Source organism: Sceloporus occidentalis, unplaced genomic scaffold (genome assembly GCF_023333645.1).
Source record: "Sceloporus occidentalis isolate IW3139 unplaced genomic scaffold, rSceOcc1.0.p SCAF_2, whole genome shotgun sequence".
NCBI classification, from domain to species: domain Eukaryota; kingdom Metazoa; phylum Chordata; class Lepidosauria; order Squamata; family Phrynosomatidae; genus Sceloporus; species Sceloporus occidentalis.
The window spans coordinates 111,460,648-111,483,248 of NW_028316982.1; the positions used below are offsets into that span (position 1 = coordinate 111,460,648).

At 38.3% G+C, this 22,601-nt stretch overlaps 1 protein-coding gene across 2 annotated transcripts in view; it reads left to right on the forward strand.

Moving 5' to 3' along the window:
* Nucleotides 1-20,927, forward strand: part of BMPR1A (bone morphogenetic protein receptor type 1A) — a 94,366-nt gene extending 73,439 nt beyond the window's left edge. For both annotated transcript variants that reach the window (XM_089510608.1, XM_089510607.1), the window contains 9 exons: nucleotides 1,421-1,523; nucleotides 3,047-3,146; nucleotides 4,840-4,936; nucleotides 6,319-6,463; nucleotides 7,808-8,000; nucleotides 9,356-9,653; nucleotides 11,179-11,354; nucleotides 12,108-12,238; nucleotides 12,992-20,927. In XM_089510608.1, the coding sequence (XP_089366734.1) occupies nucleotides 1,421-1,523; nucleotides 3,047-3,146; nucleotides 4,840-4,936; nucleotides 6,319-6,463; nucleotides 7,808-8,000; nucleotides 9,356-9,653; nucleotides 11,179-11,354; nucleotides 12,108-12,238; nucleotides 12,992-13,117 (1,369 nt within the window). In that variant the 3' untranslated portion in view covers nucleotides 13,118-20,927. The remainder of the gene's footprint in view (nucleotides 1-1,420; nucleotides 1,524-3,046; nucleotides 3,147-4,839; nucleotides 4,937-6,318; nucleotides 6,464-7,807; nucleotides 8,001-9,355; nucleotides 9,654-11,178; nucleotides 11,355-12,107; nucleotides 12,239-12,991) is intronic.
* The last annotated feature ends 1,674 nt before the right edge of the window (nucleotides 20,928-22,601 follow it).

Here is a 22,601-nt window from a genome sequence, read left to right on the forward strand (position 1 = left end):
TTTTATAAGGAAATAATATTGTTCAAATTAGAACATTTTTATTTCAGTAATTCAGTACCCAAATCAACCCAATAGTTATACATTGTGATGTATATGCTGGTTTCTGAACTCGGAGTTTACTAAAATGAGGAGTAATATTAACAAGAGTAACTCTCAGTTCTTTGGCGACATCAAGTCTTGCACAATCTTTACCCTTAATATAATAGTTCTCAACCTTCCTAATGCCACAACCCTTTAATACAGTTCCTCATGTTGTGGTAACCCCCAACCATAAAATTGCGGTGTCTCAGTTCCTAAGACCATCGGAAATATGTGAAAGGGTCATTTGACCCCCCCCCCAAGGGGTTGCGACCCACAGGTTGAGAACCACTGCCTTAATAGCTGCCAGAGCTCAGAATCCAGTTTCACAAAGGTAAATACTTGCAAATGGTACGAGCACTTTCATAACCTTTTCACTTGATGTTGTGGGTATTCTAGTTGAGAACTCTGGCAAGGAGCTTAAAATCCCTTTTACCCCACTGCCTAGGCACAGCTCTGCATTGCCTGTGAGGAAGGATTTCCCTTCAACCCTCCTGAAGCTCTGACATTTCTCTGCCAATTTTTTCCCCCGGAAACTGGATTTTAAGCCACATCTGTTTGTTTAGTCTTCTACACACAGGTCCCAGGATTGCTGCTCCTCCCCCTTAAGTCAAGAGGAATTGGGGGCGGTTGCAACCTTTACTCCAGCCACACACACACACAAGCCCCAGCCTCTCCACCACACACTCATGTCCTTCTCTTCCTCTCTCCCTCTTTGCCATGCAGTATGACAGTGAAAGTGACACTGAAAAAGCATTCCAAGCACCACCTCTCTCTGGAGGCTGAGCTAATCAGTGCCTGAGGTTGGTGCCCCCTTGAAAAATTCTCACACACTCCTGGGCAGGGCACCGTTTCAGTACCTAGGTTCTACAGTATTCATTGTTGTATAGTTGATCAATCTAATTAATCTACACTGCATTCCTTAATCCCTTGTTTAGGAGAATTTGAAAAACTAGCATTTCATTTGGTTTCTATTAAAAGTAGTTCAACCTAATTGTTAAAAACAGTTCAACCAACCTCACTATCACATGACAAGCGCACCCACCACAAAAGAATTAATCTTAACTGAAACTTCATAATTAGCCTAAATATTTACATGGAAACCATGGGAATAGTTCTTAGTCTCTTTGGAGTAACTAACATGATTTTCCATTCTGTCAGGCAATTATAATCATGTTTTGTCTGCTCTGGAGTCATCTCCCATTCCTTTAAATTGCAGTGGTATGTGCAGTTCTATTAGAGGAAGAAATATAAAATGATATATTCTGTTAAATGCAGATAGTTTGGTTGAATGCATTGAGAACAATGCTTGGGAATGTTGAAATAAATTTATCTGTTCCAGGACAAACGGACATTGCTTTGCCATTATTGAAGAAGAGGAAAATGGAGAGATTACTCTTGCTTCTGGCTGCATGAAGTACGAAGGTTCAGACTTCCAGTGCAAGGTATTCATACTGTCTTCTGAGACCAGGGCTAGCTATCAGTCTATAGCTGCAATGTCAGATTACCTAGATAAGGTCAACAATTCTGAACTGCATTGTATTGAGCAGAATTATTGAAAGTGCTGTTCCAAAGGAAGCACTGATTTGGAATGGGAAATACAATGGGGGAGCTGATTTGATTTAGTTTGGAATCCAAAGGGGGGGAAAAGCACATTTAAAGCATACTTTAAAGCATTCTTCTTCCATTCCAAGTTCTTAGTGCCTGTCTAATGAAACAGTTATTTGTTTAAAATAAAAAAGTCTGAATTGCCATACAGTTAAATACAAATCCATGAAAGCATTGCAATCATAACAGAAATAAGGATACTAACAGTGCCAAGAGAAGAGCGTATCATTTCTTAACATTCAGGCAGCGTCTAACAATTGAACTCCAGTATTTGTTATTCATATCTTAGTATGGAAGAATTTTACACACATACCCTCCCCCCAAAAGACAAAATTTGAGAGAGTTTTTACAGCTTTTAAAAAAAAATGTTTCAAATATAGGCCCCATATAGACAGGCCAAAATAAAGCTGCTTCAGGTCACTTTGGAAGTATGCTGTTTAAATGATGCATGTGTCCTAAGAGGCCAGAAACCACAGCAAAGCCACCTTTCAGTCCTTAGGACTGGAGCATGGCTTTGGCATGGCTTCCGGACTCTTAGGACGCATGCATCATTTAAACAGCATACCTCCAAAGTGATGCGAAGCAGCTTTATTTTGGCCTGTCTGTATGGGGCCTTAGTTCATATTATTTAGTACTTCAAAGTGCTTGGAGGTCTTCACCTAATTTGCCTTGTTGAAGTTCTTTCAAGAAATCTGTACATAGGTTAGTAGTGTTATCCCCATAGTACACAGGAGGGGCTGACTATGGGAGAGATGGTGGAGATGAGATGAGAAGAGAAGGAGTTGTGTTTATAACAGAGACAAAATTGTATCATTCAGCCTTAACAACTTTGCTACAACAAACAGATTGGGAGTAATAATGCCTACTAATAGGCAAATCGTTCTCCAAGTAAAAATACTGGTGAAGGCAAAAGGCCCATCCATGCACAATACTCCTGATTGAATATCAGAGTTAGCAGAGGTGCAAAAAAGGCTAAAAAATCTTAAGATATTTTGTAGGAGGGGATCAGGTAATGAGTAGTAGCCCCAGTGAGGATTGGTATGCTCGGTGAGCATGGGATGTTGAACTGACTGCTGGGACAGTAAATAAAAACCAGGGAGAAGTGAGGCTATCCTGCCAAAAGATGTGATTGGTAGAAATATGAAAACAAGCATTTCACACTGCAACAATTCATTCCAAGTGTGACTTGTCAGTTTTATAGATGTTTTATCTAATTTAATTGTTTATGTAGGAGGAGGGAGATTTCTACTTCAGAATTAACCTTTCCTTTTATTGCTTAAAGAACCTGAATGTAATTCAAATAATATATATGTGAAAAAAGTGTGTGTGAGTGTATGTCAAATTTCTTCTTATTCTATAGGACTCTCCAAAAGCACAACTACGGAGGACAATTGAATGTTGTCGGACAGATTTCTGCAATCGAGATCTGCAGCCCACATTGCCCCCTCCTATTCCTACAGGTATAGTGCTTGCCAGCATTCAACAGGCAGAGTCTACATAGTTATGAGCAGGGCTTTTACATGTACAGTAGGATTTCATTTCCATAGGAGCCTATATCCTGTACTGTTTATTAACTAGCTGTATCGATCTGTATGAGAGTGTGCCCCCAACTATCAGAAGTGGCTGGGCAGGTTTGAGCAGCCAAGGACATTAGGGACCTGTAATCATTATTAATAATTTAGTCTGTTATTTACTTGGTTTGATAGGTGTCGTAAGACTCCTCCTCACTCCCCTTCTTATATGTTTCACTGAAACAGATTCTGTGATTCTACAATACCTAGTAATGTTGATCATAACATTAAGGTACACATACTTGCTCATTTTCTAAAACAGTATGAGCCATTCTATGTCAGCAGTGCCTTCTGCATTCTACATAGGCCAAACAAGACAGCTTCTACACAAGAAAATGAATGGATACAAATGTGACGTTAGAGATGGTAGTATCCCCAAAGTGGTGTTAGAACACTTCAGTCTCCCACAGTGCTCAGCCACTGATCTAGAGTAACTGTTTAAAAAAATTATTTACGTATTTGCTGATTGCACCTTAATGCACCAGGCCTCTTGAGACAATGTTCTCAAAGAAGTGGTGATAGTATAAGCAGAATTTAAGAGACTAAAATGTTTTTTTTTTAAAAAAAAAAAACAGAATTGTTTGATTACACACCTAAAACAGTTAGTCAGTCTGATTTTAATGACCAAAGAGTGTCAGAAACAGTGCAGTCCTGGCTGCCTGGCAGGAGATTGGAGGATTTCAAGTGGAGATTGGAGGGAACAGGAATTTCAATCTATTAGCAAAGATTTGAACAGGAGTAATGGCTTCTTATCACGTTACATACCTCAGTGGGCTGGTTTTCCTTACAGTTGTGTTTATAACAAAAACATATTCTTCAGGAAAAGATCTTGCCTTCAACAGCACTAACTTTACTGAAAACAGAATGTATTGCATCCACACTTCAGAGGCAATTATCAGCCTAGTGGGCCTGTGTATTAGCTTGTAGATGACCGAATGTTTATGTTAAACCAACCCTTTGGAGGTTTATGGCTGTATCCTGCATCGTTGTGATCCCATTCTCACAACTATATAACTGCACATTTATAGCTAAAGTTTGAACACTGTATTTCATCAGTGCAGCTGTGGAAATGGATTGTAATCCAGGAAAGCTCTTGCTAATTTCAGTTAATCTTAAAGGTGCCTCCATTTTTCCTTCCCTTCTTTGTTAAATACTAAGGCAGACAAACACGATTGTCTCATTGAAAACAAGAAACAAGTGCTTCACCAACTGCACCTTAAAAGTTTGGCCTAACATTTTTCTAGAGTCATTATATTTAATTAGGGGAAACAAAATTGAGCAGGGTAATACAGGATGTTTTACAGCCATACTGTGCTTGCTTTTGAAATGTGGATTTTCATGAACGGATTTGAGTAATGTAGAACTGGAAAATCAGTTCCTATCACTTGATGATCACAAAATTAACAAAATGCATAACAACTCAGGGCCAGTTTATACTGCCAGCTTCAGTATTTGAGAATCTCACATACCAGTCTGCAGCACTTCCACAGAGACACCCAATATACATGGTTGCACAAAACAGGAAAGAGAAATTTGTCTTTGATTTGATTATTATTGTGTGTGTTTTGTTTTTTTAATCTAGATGGTCTCTTCGATGGCAGCATACAATGGATAGCCGTGTTTATTTCTATGGCAGTCTGTATAATAGTTATGATTGTCTTATTGTCGTTCTGTTACAGGTAAAATACCTTACTGATTTTTCCCCGTTTTTACCACACAATCATAGATATTACAGATTTTTTTTAACCTCATAAAATGCATGTTAAGGCTTCCCAGAATCTCACATGATTTGATTTACATCACTAGGAAAATTGTCATCGATATGAAAGTGCTATGTCCCCTATGGTGCTGATTCTCTATATAATAAAATATCAAAGCAGATTTTCAAGCTTTTATGGATTTGCATGCAGGACATAAATACCTGAGTCAGGTAGAGTAGACCTGTTGGAATGTATCTATATGTCAACTTATCATTAAGCAATTAATGCAGGGGTGGACTACTCTAATTGGGAGTAACCAATAGGATTCAAGCCCTGGGATGCAACCTGTGGATATTTGTTCACATCTGTATATTTATGTATATACAATGTTGTCCTGATCAGAGGTGGATAGATTTACAAGCAGAAGTCATCATAACTGATGTTCTATCTAAAACAGAGGGTAATTAAATTCAGTATGGTGTCTTGTCTTGTATAGAGTACATGCACCAGAGATCTATTACAGCCTCAGGCTGTAATCCTACACACACTTAAAACTTAGTAGTAAGTCCTGTTGAAAACAATAGCACTTACTTTTGAGTAGGCATGTATAGAATTGTTTGTATAAACAGGCTTGTAGATTAATATTTAATATGGTACTTTGGTAAATATAAGATATACAAAGATATAATTTGGAGCTTTTAGCATATAACTGAGCAACTGTTAACACCCAGTGCATTACATAATTGGTCACTATTTTTGTGGTATATTTAGGGTTTTTTGTGTGTTTTCTGTCAGCTATAAAGAAACATATGTTTGGCTTTGACTTTTTTAAACAGCTAAAATCTTGTTCTGTCATTTGCTGCATCGGTACATAAGAGCTTCAGATAAATTATAACAGTAGTTATGCAGACCCACTGTCATGAAATTTATTACCAGCACTGCAATGATGGTAGAATGACATCATGATCATATTCCTTTGTCATACATTTAGTATTAGAGTATTACAGCCTTTATTTAGATTTCAGTCATTCTGCTTGACCTGAGTGGTTGAGCAAGATCTGGAGGAGTCTTCTGCTACTCTTCCTGTTCTGCTCATCACAAATAGATATCCACACCTAAACTGTGAGACCTCAAGTAACATGGAATTCCTGAATTCAGCTATGTGTCCAGTGAGTAATACATGTATGCAAAATGAAACAAAGTTTGGCAGTTAATGTGCTGATGAAAATTTTATAATTTTTATAAAAATTACCAATGTTAAATACTTTTACCCTTAAGATTGCACTATGCATGAATAATTGAATAATAGTATGCTTTTTCAAGTCATGTAAACTTTGAATCATTTTATCCTCCCACTCCAGGCACTATTGTAAATGGGTACCAAAAAAACAGTGTTACAATCGTGATTTGGAGCAGGATGAAGCCTTTATTCCAGTTGGGGAATCATTGAAAGATCTTATTGACCAGTCACAGAGCTCTGGCAGTGGTTCAGGACTTCCTCTTTTGGTAAGGCAGTTAGTGAACTACATAATTAAAAGTTACTTATTTTATGCAGCATACTAATTAACAACTCACCTGGTTACCACAGGCAATAAGGAATCCTCTGACACTAAATAGGCAGAATTGACACATTGGGGATGGATTATTTTGTCCCTCCTGAACCTGCTCCCTTAGTCCACATGGAGCAAGACTTCATCTATTCTTCTCAATGTCTCCACATTCTAAGAGAGACTATAGTAGGAGAGATTTCTGGGCAGCAGATTATCAGTCAGAGCAAAACGGCCGATTAAGTAATTATTTTGAGTGTGCCAGGAATGGTCAACTTGCAGTTGTACAGATGTTGTGAGACTGAAACTCCAGGTATCCTCACTGTTGATTTATAGCTAAGGAAACAGCAGTGTAAGAAGATCTGAAGAGCCCAGGTTGCTCACTCTTGGGGTACATAGAAAAATCAGGGGAAAGTATTCAGAGGGAGGAAAGCTGAGAAGGAGAAAGAAGAACTGTATGAAGTTTTACTACCTTTGTAGAAACTGAACAGGTGCTTATCTGCCAGCAGATTCATATTAATATGAAGGACAGTGCCATATCTGCCAGATATTCCCAAGAGGGAATATCTTTCGAATGTTGCTAGGGGAAAGAGAGGCGGGGAAAATAGTTTTCTTAGTCAGAAGCAGAGCTATGGTTCCTATTTCAAGTTATGGGAATCCAATGAGAGGGGGCTTTCAGGGGCTTTTGAGAAGTTCAGAGTCTAAGCAACTGTTTCCTGAGGTAAACAGGGCAGAGCAAACAGGACATGGGACACTTGTATTGGTTGTAATACTTGGCAGATGGAAAGGAAAGAGGAAAATACTGTTCTTTTCTGGCACTGCTTATTCCTGCTCTTTTATTCTTAAGTAGGTTTCCTAGGTTATGAATGAGCTATGTATAGGTAATTGACTCTTGGGCATGCTATGTCCGAAAAGGGTCAGAAAAACTAGGAGTCAAAATGAAAATCAGTTAGAATAAAGCTTTTTAATGTAGTGTCTTGCTGATTTCAGTGCAGTTTGTTTTCTTGTTGGGGTTGTTCATAGCCCATATATGTTTAAAGTATTTGGATTAATCCACTTTAGTTCCATTGACAATAGTCAAAATAATTTATATCTATATGGTTTACATGTTAGCCCCATTGATTTAAAGTGTGACTTAAAGTTACATTTTTTTAATAATTTAAATGGAATAAGAACAGTTGCGTAATTGGTTCAGTTCTGTTATCATCTAGAGAACTATTTTAGAAAGGTTACTATATAATAAGCAATTTTAAACTATTAGTATTCTTAGGATTGCTTTAATGACTTCAGATTTCATCTTCAGGTTCAACGGACTATTGCCAAACAGATTCAGATGGTACGGCAAGTTGGAAAAGGTCGATATGGTGAAGTGTGGATGGGTAAATGGCGGGGTGAAAAAGTGGCAGTGAAAGTATTTTTCACCACTGAAGAAGCCAGCTGGTTTCGAGAAACTGAAATTTACCAGACAGTTCTCATGCGCCATGAGAATATACTTGGTATGTAAAAAATATAATCCTTGAATGGGGAAGTGATATCTGAAGACAGTGTCTTAAAATTTTTTTACTGACTAAGTATAATTCTGATGAAGAGCAAAAATTCTGTCAAAATTAGAAAGGAAAAATGATATTGTGATTGCAGTTTTTAAATATAAAACATTATTTATAAATAAGCTGGTACTAGAGGTGTATAGTGAGATGGGCAAATTTTTTGACAGTAACAAATTAGAATCTCTCCAGACAGAAGAAAGGCAAATGCTTTTCACTGTTACAAATTAGAAGTGATATATATTGAAATATAAAATCTCAACCTCTCTGTACTGTCTGAGCTTTCTGTATCTTTGCCAAGGAGATCTTGGGGTTCTAGGGATAACTGGATTTAAAAAAATACTGACTCAGTGTGCAGCTGCTGTGAAAAGGAGAAAATCATGTTAGACATAATTAGAAAAGAAAGAGAACATAATTGCCCATATCATACTACCTTAATGCAAATTTGAGCTGTGACCACTTCCAGCTTTGATAAACCATTCCCCTCAAATGATACTGTAGAGTTGAAAAAATGTGGAAAAGATGGAGAAGCTGGAACAACTCTTATAGATTACAGTATTTGGCATCCTTTAGTGCAGAAACAGTGTGAGATAGGAAATCAAGATAAAGATGTATAAATGTGTGTAACTGACTCTGGTGGGGAGATTTTAGGACAGATAAAAGGAAGTATTCACAAAGCACATAGTAAAAGTGTGGCAGTGCTGCCAGCAGATGCAGTAATGGCTGTTTGGATGGCTTTAAAAAGGGGTTGGACATATACATAGAAGACAGAAGCATGAGTCAGTACTAATCATTATAGTTTTATATTACATCCAGCACCACAGGCAACACCACATATACCAATATGTACACGAGAACATCCTATCACACTTGTGCCTACTTACGGCCTTCCCATAAGTCCACTGTTTTGAATAGATTTCTGATTACATAGATGGTTGTTCAGTAGATAATAAAACCACTATTCAGAGCCAAATTGTGTTAAATACCTGGCAGATTTGAATGTGCTCTTTATCTCTTTAAAGGCCACAGTGGCTGCATTTAGAGCAGGTGTGGACATAGTGTAGCACTTCACTTGTTGTTGGACCACAGCTCCCAGAATTCTTCACTGTTAGCTACACTGGCTAGGGCTGCAAGGAATTCCAGTCCAAAAACATTTGGAGGGCTACATGAGTCCCATTCCTGCTTCATAGGGAAGATCTCCTTTCCACATTTTTTTTTTGTTTTTCTTCGTTTTCATTCCTAGTGCAGTTTTTGTTGAAATATCTGGGGAGATTGTAAACATTAATTATGTCCTTGAATTCACACAGGTTTTATAGCAGCAGATATTAAAGGTACAGGATCCTGGACCCATCTATACTTGATTACAGATTATCATGAAAATGGGTCATTGTACGACTACCTGAAGTGTACCACTTTGGACAACAGAGCTCTACTCAAACTGGCTTATTCTGCAGCATGTGGTCTCTGCCATTTGCACACAGAGATATATGGAACACAAGGAAAGCCTGCTATTGCCCACAGAGACCTGAAAAGTAAAAATATATTGATAAAGAGGAATGGGACTTGCTGTATTGCTGACTTGGGCCTAGCTGTCAAATTTAACAGGTAGATACCTCATCTGTCTATACAAAATCCAGTGCTCATATATTCATAGGAAAAGCTATTTGTGCTCAGATCTGGAAAATATTAATTTCTCATTTGGTTAGTTCATAACAACAACAGAAAAACAGAATGTTTATTTAAAGTTTATGTCCCTTAAAGAGTAAATATTTTCTTTGCAGAAAGTACTTTGGAAAGAATAAATGAGACAAAAATATATCTGCCAAATGTTCTTGAACTAGAGATGTAAGAATGTCATACATTTTTTTTTTAAAAAAATCCATCTATTTTCATGGAAGAGATTGCAGTTCAGCATTTCGTTCTTCTTTGACAATTTAAAATACTTACTTGCAAAAAAGATAACTTTTAGGCTCACAGATTTTCCAAATCTTCAATGTTTAGTATTTTTAAAACTGAACTAAATTAAACCCTGTATATGCTTCTATTTTAAATGGTAATTTATTATAGATCTGTTTGGCTTTAGGTTTTTTCCATCTAGTGCAAACGTGCAGCCTAGGGCAGGAAGGTCACCATCCCAGCCTTTTCCCAACCAGCCCCCATAGAGACCACTGAATAGCATGTACAGTTGTCCCTCCATATTCGCTAGGGACAGGGGAACAAGACCCCCGTGAATATGGAAAAACCGCAAATAACAAAAACACTGTTTTTACCTGAGAGGACACCTCTCTAGGAATCTCTAGGTCCTCCAGTGCAACTCCGTGGTCAATGTACAACATACACAGACCATAGAATGGCACTGGAGTAGCTACAAATGGTCTTTCAGTGCAACTTTTAGTTAAAGTTGACCACAGAGTTGCACTGGAGGACCTAGACAGTCCTAGAGAGAACATATTAATGAAATCCGCGAATAATCAAATCCGCAAATATCAAAGCCGCAAATATGGAGGGATGACTGTATAATAAAAATAAATACTCTGAAGAGTAATGTGTCACCAGCAATACTTCCCACCTGCCCAGTTCTCTAGTAAGGTGCTTTAGCAGGTCAGCTTGGCAGGGGACAAAGGCCCTGGGTTTGGTGTAATGTTGGAGCACTCCACCAAACAAAGCACAGGAGAGGAAGACAGGAGTGTGTCCTGGGTGTGTATACATGCACAGTCTTTACTACTACTGTTGTGGAGACTGGAAACAGGAGAGAAAGGAGAAAGTCTGGCCGGGGCGGGGGGGGGGGGGGCTGGAGGATTCAAGACCTCTCTCTCTCTCTCTCTCTCTCTCTCTCTCTCTCTCTCTCTCTCTGTGTGTGTGTGTGTGTGTGTGTAGCTTTTGCACACTCAAAAGTGATACATAGTGTGTTGTTAGTGGGTTTTCAACAGGAAAAATGCCTTTGCAAGTTAGAAAAAGTCTGGATCCCACTTTTGAACCAATTCCACTTTCTGACAGACCTCCAGTCCGTAAGTGGAGGCTTCCTGTACTCTGCTAATTGAAGGAAAAGTTTAATATTACTATAATAATTATGACTGTCTACATTCGGTTTTTATGTTGTTTCAACAACATAACTTTTATGTTGCCATAGTGATACAAATGAAGTTGATGTCCCTTTGAATACGAGAGTGGGAACAAAGCGTTACATGGCACCAGAAGTCCTAGATGAGACTCTGAATAAAAATCACTTCCAGCCATACATCATGGCTGACATCTATAGTTTTGGCTTGATAATTTGGGAAATGGCTCGGCGTTGTGTCACAGGAGGTAAGACAAATAATGTGTCTAGAAGGTGTGATGTGTTGTGTATGCATTGTTTGTCTAAAGCAAATTATCTGCAATACAGGAAGAAAGACTTATCTTTTCAGACATTCAGTCAGATACATATTCAAACTGCATGTTTTTCTTCAGTGCTATATCTGTTTCCTTAATTTGCTGATAAAATTGCTACCTACACAGGTATAGTAGTGGAAGAGGTGTATCCTTGATCCAGACTGAGTCTCCCTTATCCAAAATACTGGGGACCAGAAGCATTTTGCATTTCAGAGTTTTCTGGATTTTGGAATATTTGCATATAGACAATGAGATAGCCTGGGGGGACCCCAATCTTAACATAAAGTTCATTTGTTTTTTATATACATTTTCTCTGCATTGTCTAAAAGTAATTTTATAAACTATATTAATAAACATATATATTTGTGTACATTGAACCATCAGAAAGTAAAGGTGTCACAATCTCAACCATCCATGTGGACAAATTTAGATTTTGTAATTCCAGATAAGGGAGACTCAACTCTAGACGTAGAATTCTTGGTTTTGTCTTCTTCCTCTCTCATTTCACAAATTGCTGTGTTGACACCTTCCACATCTTAACTCCAGCTACTCCAGGGCAGGGGGTACATACACAATAGAATAATCTGTATAGGAAAATGAAGGCCACTTTAAGGCTAGCAGTGCAGATTTAATATTAATCTGTGTTCTTCCAGTATCATAGCAGATTTAAACTTCTATCACTTCCAGGTATCGTTGAAGAGTATCAGTTACCCTACTATGATATGGTGCCAAACGATCCTTCATATGAGGATATGAGAGAGGTGGTATGTGTTAAGCACCTGCGCCCAGTAGTATCTAATAGATGGAACAGTGATGAGGTAAGCCTGTTCAAAGAAATAAAGTCTGATAGAAGATTTTTTATTGTTTCCAGTTATGGGAAGAAATTTTAGCCTTGTCTGGGAAAAGCATGTACTTAAACATTTTTCAGTGGTTGCTAATAGGGATTTATTTTTTATTTTTAAACCATTAGAGCTTCCAGCCCTTCCACAAGGCTTTCTCACTTAGGCCTCATTGGAACAGTACTGTAGTGATATTGCTAGTCATTCTGACTGCTCATTAAAGTTAATTCAAAGGAGAATTATTTGTACATCCAATAGCACAGTCCTTATCCAGTTCAAAATTCTATCAGTTACTTGGTTTTGCAGCCAAGAATACAAAACAGTTCATCCACACTTATAAATTAAATTTAGCAGAATTTAATATGGTCTTAGACTGCGAATTATTTTTTTACTGTTAATATTTTGTAAAAAAAAAAATAATTAATATTTTACACTGCCTTTAGGCCTTTGGATATAGATTGGGAATGTACGCCATGGGCAGGTTTACTTTTATGTATTTTATTTTTTGTATGTACAGCGCTGTGTAAATCCATAGCACTATATAAATAATAATAATAATAATAATAATAATAATAATAATAATAATATCTTAATAAACAAATAAAAGATTGAAGTCATGTTAAGCATAATCAGCCCAGTACACCATATTTCATCAGTAATTAACTCTACAAGCTGTGCATTCTTTCAATTGTATTTTTTTACACAAGAATTCCTTTGCTATTATATTTTCAGTGTTTAAGAGCAATATTGAAATTAATGTGTGAATGCTGGGCCCACAATCCTGCCTCCAGACTTACTGCATTGAGGATTAAGAAGACCCTTGGCAAGATGGTAGAATCACAAGATGTTAAAATTTGACAAAGAAGTGTCACTGAAGAGTGAAGTTTGGACTTCTAGAGCTGTTCACTCAAGCAGATGTGTAGGTCTGGCGGAATGGAATGGGGGGGTGGGGTAGCACCTGAGTTTTAGCCCACTTTGTCGCCCACTTTTACAGGCTGCTAATCTTAAATCTTTCAATACTTTGTAGGATATGGTATCTGTGTACACTATATGGTACACATGTTGATAGCCTCATTTACTTCTCGTTTTGAGCTGCATTGAGATTTTAATCATACTTTCAAACTCTTGTAAAACACTTTTTGAGTGCTGAATTGCATATTCAGATTATAATGCTTTCTGTGAAAGCCTTGAGTTAAACAAATTCAACAGCAATGGGGAAAAAATAAGCTTTCTGCCTTCTACCTGATGATATTTTACCAAGTCTTGATAGACCAGCCTATGATTATAAGTTTGGGGTACTGCATAATTGAAAATTCCTCATTATGGTTTTGTGTGTGTGTGTGTGTGTGTATTTGCGTGAGTCCATGCACACATTCACCAAGATTATTCTCCTGCCATTTGGAGTACTAAAGCCATTTAATTTTGTGCAAAGCTATCATTTTCTTCTGTATTGCCTTGGCCCTAAAGACTATTTGGATTTCAAAGAAAATTGAGTTCTATGTTCCTTTTGTGCTGCATGGAAGAAATGTATATGTTTCATGACCAAATCCCAAAACTGCTATTGTAAGCCTATGCAGTAAGTCACCTTCAAGTTTGATGTGAGGAAGAGACCATAACTCACTTCATACTCATTATGAATATCTGAAGACTGAGCACACAACATGGAACAGCCGAACTTCTTTGATAATTGAAGTGCCTGCAATCTTGTACTGTAAACCATACCCTAGCTAGCTTTAAAAAGGGAAGTTATTTATATAGTGTTTAATATACGTTTATTTGCTAAATACCTGTTCTTATGTAAATGTGTAAACATACCATACTAGATCTGAAAAGAACCTAAGAAGTACTTTTGTTGTCATTTGATGAGATACACACTTATTGAATGAATATGACATGCAAAAATGTTGGCTAGTCTGTCAAAGTATGTGCAAGGATACTACAGAGATATTTAAATTTCCCATTTGCAAGCATTCAGTAAGAAATGTAATGCAGTACTAGTGGAATTGAAACAACCATCAAAAGCACGGTTCTGGTTTTTAAGAAAATGTTCTATAGGTTGCAAATGGTAAAATGGTCAGGCAATATATTACAGTATTTTTTTAATTTATATTTTGGTGTACAAATTTTATTTAACATTTCCTTAAGACATTGCTTTTTCAGTAATGCCTTTTAAGTATTAGTACTTATCCAGCTGAAACGTTCATGGGTACATAAGCTATGGTTTAATTTATTTTGAACACAACAAGTGGTGGTGAACATTGTGCCAGAGATTATTTTAAAAGTGTTTCTTTTATCCGTCCATTGCTAGGAAATCAAACAGGCTAATTATCTGAAACCCCTCTGCTTCTTTGTGTTGCACAGGTAGCTGGTAAATATTTGACATAAACCACCAAATTATTGCTCTGAACCATTAACTTTCTTACTCTGTACTTTGAGAGATCCCTTTCCCACCATCAACCAGGATTCTAATCAACATCTAGAAGTTGGCCATGGAACTGTAATCTGCCATAAAGCATATTAAAAATGCAGGAATATTCTAAGGGCAGTGTGGTCTTCATGGAGCACTAGCCAGATGATGGGCCTCATTATTACCCTCAGAGTCTGAGTACCCTAAAACAGAGCTACTCAAAACGATGATCCATGGACCAGTATTGGAGCACTGGCTATTGGTTGCTGCTCCACAGTGAGTTTCCTGGAAGGAAAGAAACAGTTATAGTCAACAGACACAAACATACTGCTAGTCCCTGACACATTAAAACAAACAAACCTGCAGCTCCCCTGCATCAGATAGCTTAAGAAGTGCTGCCCTAGAATACACCCGGTTCTCCACTATGACTGTCTTACCAGCCAAGAGCAATAGTAGTGGGCAAGCATTCTCCTAGGACAGTTTGCCTCCATTTACTGATCTTTTAAAGGTTTTGTGCTCATGATAAGGAAACTGTGTTTCTTGAATAAAGACTAAAATCTTGTGGTCTAGGCCAAGTTCTCTTGAGACACCATTTCTTTTTTATCCAAGATACATGTGTTTTTCAAAAAATTTGGTGAGATACTTGTTTTTCATCTTCTAAAATAGAACACAGTGTGCCTTTGCTATCCATGGGGGATCCATTCTGCATCCCCCAGCAGATAGTAAAAAACGTGGGACCTTAAGTCTCGTTCTTCTCAATGGGCACGTGTGCATGTGTGCTCATTCATAAAGCTGGGGCTTGCTGTCTGCAGAAGCTCAAACCATGGATGGCAAGCCTGTGCTTGGCACAGACGCGCACTGTACCTGTATTCTTTTTTAAGTGCCATGTAGGTTGGATATTTTTATTAGTAATTCATTATGTGCTGAAACTTAGTGTTAATTTATGGCTTTAGATTAAAACAAAGCAGTCTAGCAAGTTGCCAATACTGGATCAGAGCCATTAACCATAGAGTCCAGTATATGTTCCACCTTTTACCATGCCATCAAGCTATTGCCTCTTCTCAATACTTTCTTAGGATATCTTACTGTATATTGTAGTGAATGATTCTTACTCAGAATTTCATATAAAGGCAACAGAACTCTGGCAGCTCACTTCCTTTCTGGAGACACCAGATTCTTTAGCAATATGCAGTTAGAAAAGGTAGAATAACATCTATGAAAAATTTCAGCTAGTTCAATTACGAATACTGTTATGCCGCTGGTTTCATCATGTGGCAGTAAGGGCCAAAATCTCATTTATTAAAGTTTAGCTGAATATTCCCTCTTTAATTTTGGATATTAAATCTAACTTATCCACCATCACTTGATGGTATGTGCTGCTGTGGCCTAGGAACTTTGGAGAAAAGCCTTCTATTCTAATTCATACTTCTAATAATTCAGGTTGCATTTTGTCACATCTCATTGGCTCCCTTCTAGTTCCTTAGACATATTTGTGGATGCAGCCCACCTATATGCCTTTTCTGAAATATATACCGTATATACACAAATATAAGTCAAAAATTTGTGCCCCAAAATTGACCCTAAAATCCGGGGTTTATATACAGGTCAGTGCAGTAATACTCCATAGATAGGTACTGAAAGAAGCACCACCCAATGTGATAATGATTTTTAATGGGCTGCCCATACGTGCGTGTGAGCGGGAGAGGGGGAGAGGTGATTCCCTTTTCCATCAAATGTTAAAACCTTCTCTCCCCACCAAACAGCCCATTTAACTCCATTTCCTATCCTTCTCAATCCAATGTTTAAAGCCTCTCCCTATCAAACAGCCCATTTAACTCCGCTTCCTTCCTTTCTCAATCCAGTATTAAAAACCTCTCTCTACCAATCTCCATTTGACTCCACTTGCTTCCCTTCTCAACCCAATGTAAAACCTTCTCCTGAAACACCAGGGAAGTGGTGTTGGGTGGTTGGGAGAAGTCCAGGGAGTGAGAAGGAGGGGGGGAAGTGGCGTTTCCCCCTTTACATCCTTTGTTACATGCCCCTAAGTTTTACCCTCAACTTATCAATGGGTTATATCAAAAGCCATGTTTTTGGCCCTAAAGACTTCCCTCGACTTATACATGAGATCAGCTTGTACACAAGTATATTACTAGCTGTAGGGTAAGCAATCCATAGTTCTGCATTCATTTACAGGCAATATAGCCAACTATTTTACCACATATCTGCATCTGATGTGCGGTAAAATTTACATCTCGATAAATCTGATATAGATCGCCAAACTGCCCCACATATGAACTCCCATTGTGCTGTGTAGTTTTATTTCACTGCCACTGCCAAATCCTCATTGTGTCAACTTGCAGGAACATGGAGAGAAATCACCTTTTGGAAGGTAGTTGACATTGCAAAGCAGTACTAATTAATGGTGTAAATATCCAGAGGCATTTTGAATCAGCCATTATATTGCAATTAGAAAACGAAAAGTGGCATTAAATGTGGCAGAATGGAATTATCCAATTTCTCAGCATATTTTCCATGTTTTTCATCAAATTGCCTTATTATTAATGCCTACAAGATTCTGAAGCCCATTTCTTTCTCAGAGCATTAAACTTTGTTGTGCTTAATTGATCACTGTCATATTTTATCAGGTTGTCTTCGATATGTATTGTATATACTCATCTATAAGTCTAAAAATTTATGCCGAAAAATTGACCCCAAAATCTCAGGTCAACGTGTTTATGGGTCTCTATGGAAATGTGATAACAGCTCTTTCAGATTTCCCCATGCGGTGTGGAGAGGAGTTTAGCAAGAAAGAGCCAAGCAGAAAAAGTCCTGGGTGACTGATTGATTGATTGATTGATATTGCTGTTTGTTTAAGTCCCCCTCCCTTATGGCTGAAATGATGAAAAGCCTCAATGAGAGTCACTCTTGCAATACGCATACATACACATATTGAAGGAGCCTCCAGGTTTTACACTTGATCTATCCACAGGTCATGGCAAAATCCATAATTTTGGCCCCAAAACCTGACCTCGATTTATACATGAGGTTGACTTACAGTTGAATATATACAGTATGTCCTAATTTTTTTTAGAAATCTATGTTACTAATGTCTTCCATTATGTACTGCACAGAATGTTTCATGAATTGCTAATTTGTGCCTTGGAATTGTACTGTTAACAATACCTTCCATTTTAAAAAAAGAATGTGTACCTTGAAGCTTTGAGATTAATGAAAGTTATGTTAGTGCAAATGTAATGTTTCTATGGCAGTCTCACTCATTATGTGGTACGCTTCTCAGTGTCACTTTTCTGAGGAACTTCTCCCATTTCCAAAGATGTACCACCTTTGGAAGGCTGAAAGAAGCAGGTGAAATTTCACTTTAAGCAAAGAGTACTGAAATCAGTGGAATTACCACTTGATAGGTCTGATCAGTAGATATCACTTAATAAGTCTGACCTTGATAGATCTAATCTGTTCAGAAAAGGAAGAGGCACTAGAGGTCATACTGCAAACATACAATGGTTAATGGAGCATACAAAGGAATTCCAGGGGGGAAATCAGCATGTTCTTTATAGATTACAGCACAGCATATGACTGCATAGAGCATGAAAAACTATAGATGGCTCTTAAGTACATGGGAGTGCCACTGCATCTGATAGTTCTGATGAGAAATCTGTACTTAGGACAAGAGGCTATGGCTAGAGCAGAATACGGAGAAACAGAATGGTTCCCTGTTGGCAAAGGGGTTAGGCAAGGCTATATTCTGTCATTCCATATCAGTTCAGCTAGTATGTAGAAAATATCATATGAAGAGCAAACTTAGACTTGGAAAAAGGAGGAGTGAAAATAGGAGGAAGGAATATTAATTTTCTAAGATAGGCAAATTAAGATACTACTAGCAGAAAGCATCACAGATTTGGAACAATTACTAAGGTAGGTAAAAAAAAAAGTCGGTGCAAGGGCAGGTTTAATGCTTTTAAAATGCATAAAGAAACAAAATTAATGGCCGTGGAAGATGTACATACATTCATCCTAGACAGTGAGGAAATAGAAATAGTGTTCATGTACCTTGATCAAACATTGATCAACATGGAGACTGCATTGAAGAAATCAGAATAAGACTAGGGAGGGGAAGGGCAGCATGAAGGAATTAGACAAGATCCTAAAGAGTAAAGATATACAACTTACGACTAAAGTTAGAATCATCGAAGCTATTATATTCCCTAACACCATGTACGGGTGTGAGAAGTGGACAGTGAAGAAAGTGGCTAAGAAGAAAATTAGCTCATTTGACATGTGCTGGAGAAAGGAGCACTGAGGATATTGTGGATGGCCAGAAAGACAAATGGGTCCTGAACAGATCGTGCCTGAAATCTTGCCAAGATGATCAAACTGAGACTCGTACTTTGAGAAGTCATGACTCGTTCGAAAAGACAATAATGCTAGGAAAAGTGGAGGGAAGTAGAAAAGAGAGGGAGACCACATGCCAGATGGATAGACTCAATCAGAGAGGTCACGGCATGAATCTGCAGGACCTAAGCAGAGCAGTGGAGATGGAGTAGGGCTTAGAGAGGTCTCATCCACAGGGTTGGGTTTGACGCAAGAACAGTTAACAATAACATCTGATGTAGATGGCCCAGCTGTCCCATATATCAGTGAGAACGGTTGGCAAGGGTTAACAAATGGACTCAAATATCAAACTCATTTTGCAGTGAGAAACATGTAAACCAGATGAGAATTAATTCAGACTTTTCTTTGCAGTTTTTATTCTAATCTGCTCCTAAAACTAAGATCCTCTAGCCAAGATCTTGCATCATCAGACACAGCTACAAGAAGGAGTTCCATCATAGTAGCTACTTCTCCTGGTGCCAGCCTTCAGAAACCTGTCTCTTGAGCCAGTCAGTGCCCCAACTCCAAAATTACCACAGTGATGGGAAATAACTACAGCACTCTTCTATTGCAGGATATGTGGAGACAGGCAGCTGGAGAGATTCCTTGAGGTCCAGCCACAGTTGTTTGTCTCAGTGTGCCCCACAGCTGGGAAAGCACCACAGTCACCCATTCCCAGCACCCCAATATGTATTGCCTCAGAAACCCTTCAGTAGGGATACTGCCTGGCCTAAGAGGTAGACTAACAGCCATAAATAAATCCCAAAAACTGAACCCCCAAAATTAGGGAATCGTAAGTGCAGTTTATGATTTCATAGATATTGTATCGGGTGCCAACCTCAATGTTGTAATTAAATTTCTAATCAAACTGAATGATAACTTATTTTTCTCAGATTAATCATTGTCATGTTACGAACCTAGAAATCTGTAGACAAGAATTTGAGGTGTGTGTTATTTGGTTTTGCATTTATTTTGCTTGCTTGTTTTTAGTGTGCCACAGTTCCAGGTCATGCAGAAAGAGTTATGATCTTACTGATGCAATGAAAACCAATATACTAGCTTTATTTGCCATGGAAAGCCTCTGTAAATTTCTGAGTAGTGGGTTTCACCTGCTTCTTGGTGTAACAGGAATGTATTCCAAGAATTAGCTTTGTGATAGACCCAATACCTTTTTCTTTTGTCAAATATGTGCTCAGTTTGCCATGTCTGTTTGCCAAATGCCTCTCATTTTCAGGGTCCCCTTCTCCATGCAGTCCAAGCTCTAAGCATATATGTTGATACCATGCTACCACGTGCAGCTAGATGGAAAATCTTGTTTCTTTCCTGCATTCATGAGTATGTAGAGATCCTAAGTTCCCTCCCTGTTTCAGTAACCTTTGTTGTACAAGCCTCAGCAAAAAGAATGGGAAGTGGTTGTGTTAATATGAATATTCCTATGCAGCCCTCTAGCAAGTTTGTATCAAAGTTCCTGCTGTGTTCCTTCCAAAACTATAGGCTTACATAAAATGTGGTGTGAACACTACTTAACTTTTCTCCAAAGTCATCTCATTGAATAAGTTGCCTTGTCCTATAGTACCCCTGAATGCAATATAGAAGCCCATAAATTGTATCATGTTCTGTGCTCTTACCTATATGTGCTCAATATAAAAAATGTACTATATTGTATACAGAGAGAATAATGTAGCTGACCTATAGAAACTGTAAATAAAAAAGAGAGGGTGAAATGAGCATTATGATCATACTCTTTTTGTTATATATGTCAGAAGTGTAGAACGTTTTTAAATGTAAGAGGCTAAATGTCTTTGTATAGCATCTGATTTAAAAGGTGCCTTAAGTTTACCATGAATTACTTTGTTCTGTACACAACTTTATGTCAATGTATCATTTTTAAGTAAATAACCTTATTTTAGTAAACATTAGTAATATATTTGTTTGTTAACAAGTTCATATTTGTCCTCAAAACCATCTAAAATCAGCATTGGAAAAAGTATTGTTCATGATTGTAATCAAGTACAAAATAATATTCCAAGAATGTCCATTATGAAGGGTGTATACTTGTAAAAGCAAAGACCCCCCCTTGTGTTGTTGTGTGCCTTCAAGTCATCCCATTGTGGGAGAAAGGCGGGATATAAATCCTCGAAATGAATAATTTATGGTGCCCTTTTTTAAACAGTATAATAAAATGGCACCAGTCATTCCTCACTTGGCTTCTGTGTTGATTGATTGCCGATTGGATTTATATACCGCCTTTCTCCCAAAATGGAATACAAGGCAGCTTACAATAATTTAAAAAGATAAAACTAAAACACTAATGTTTATTCTTACATACACATGCTTTTCATAATTGATGCCCTGGAATAATAATAATAATAAATTGTTTATTTATATACCACTTTTCCTGGAGATCAAAGCGGTGTGCAGCAGATAAAATTATGACCACTAGAAAGCCTTGGACAAATCACATTCGACCTCAGAGGAAGACAAAGGCAAACCCCTTCTGAACAAATCTTGCCAAGAAAACCCCATGATAGGTTCTCCTTAGTTGGGTAACAATTTGAAGGCACACAACAACAAAGTTTGCACTCAATATGCAAAGTATCGTATGACAAGTTGCCCTATTTTGTATTAAGAAGAGTATGACTGTAACCAGCATCCTGTTGGTGACATATGCATAACTGGATATTACCTTTTCAGATGTTCTTCCACACTTGACATTTAGCAACACTGTAGAGTGCCTGTCACAGTCCCATCTTGCTAGCCACTGATTGGTTGCAGGAGATCACCCAGATTTGTGCCGGGTCTTCTTGATCACTGAGGGGCTGAACAGATGGCCCCTTTGCAGAGGCTTGCTGTTGTCCCTTTGAGCGCCGGATTGGGGCCACAGCAACCACACACTGCAGCCCCAATCCAGCAGTTTGCCAGCTCAAAAAGAAGCAGCAAAATGCCGCTCCTTTCTGAGCCGGTAAAAAGCTGCCCTTGCAGCCTCAGCGGCTGTTTCCCCCCGTTTCTTTGGCGCGGTGTGTAGGAGCATTCCCCTGCTGCCCCCTGTCTGTTCAGATGGGTGGTGTGACGGCGACTTGGGGTGGAGTCAGGATGTATAGCATGCAGTCCCCACACCCCCACTCCATCCTGACATCGGCCCTTTTGGCAGGTCTGTACAGTCCCTGAGAGAGGAAGGAGCTATTACTAGTATAGCCTATTATAAGTAAGACAAACTAGTATTGTATAGTAGTTTGAGTGTTAGACTAGGGTTCCAGGAGACCAAGGTTTGAATCCCCACTTGGCCATGGAAACCAGCTAGGTGACCTTGGGCAATTCGCATGACTGGAATCCTCTGTGCACTATGTTGCTACTTCACTACCATAGCTATGTAGCGAATCTTGGCCCAACTCCACTTACTGGTCAGCAGCCACTGCTGTTGACAGGTCTGTTCCAGTCCCTTTGTGCAAGTGATCTCCATTGCAACCAGGCAGAAACCATCCCCTCACCACAGAGACAACTTCCACGATGGGATGATAACATTAGAAGTAGAGCCACTGAGCCAAT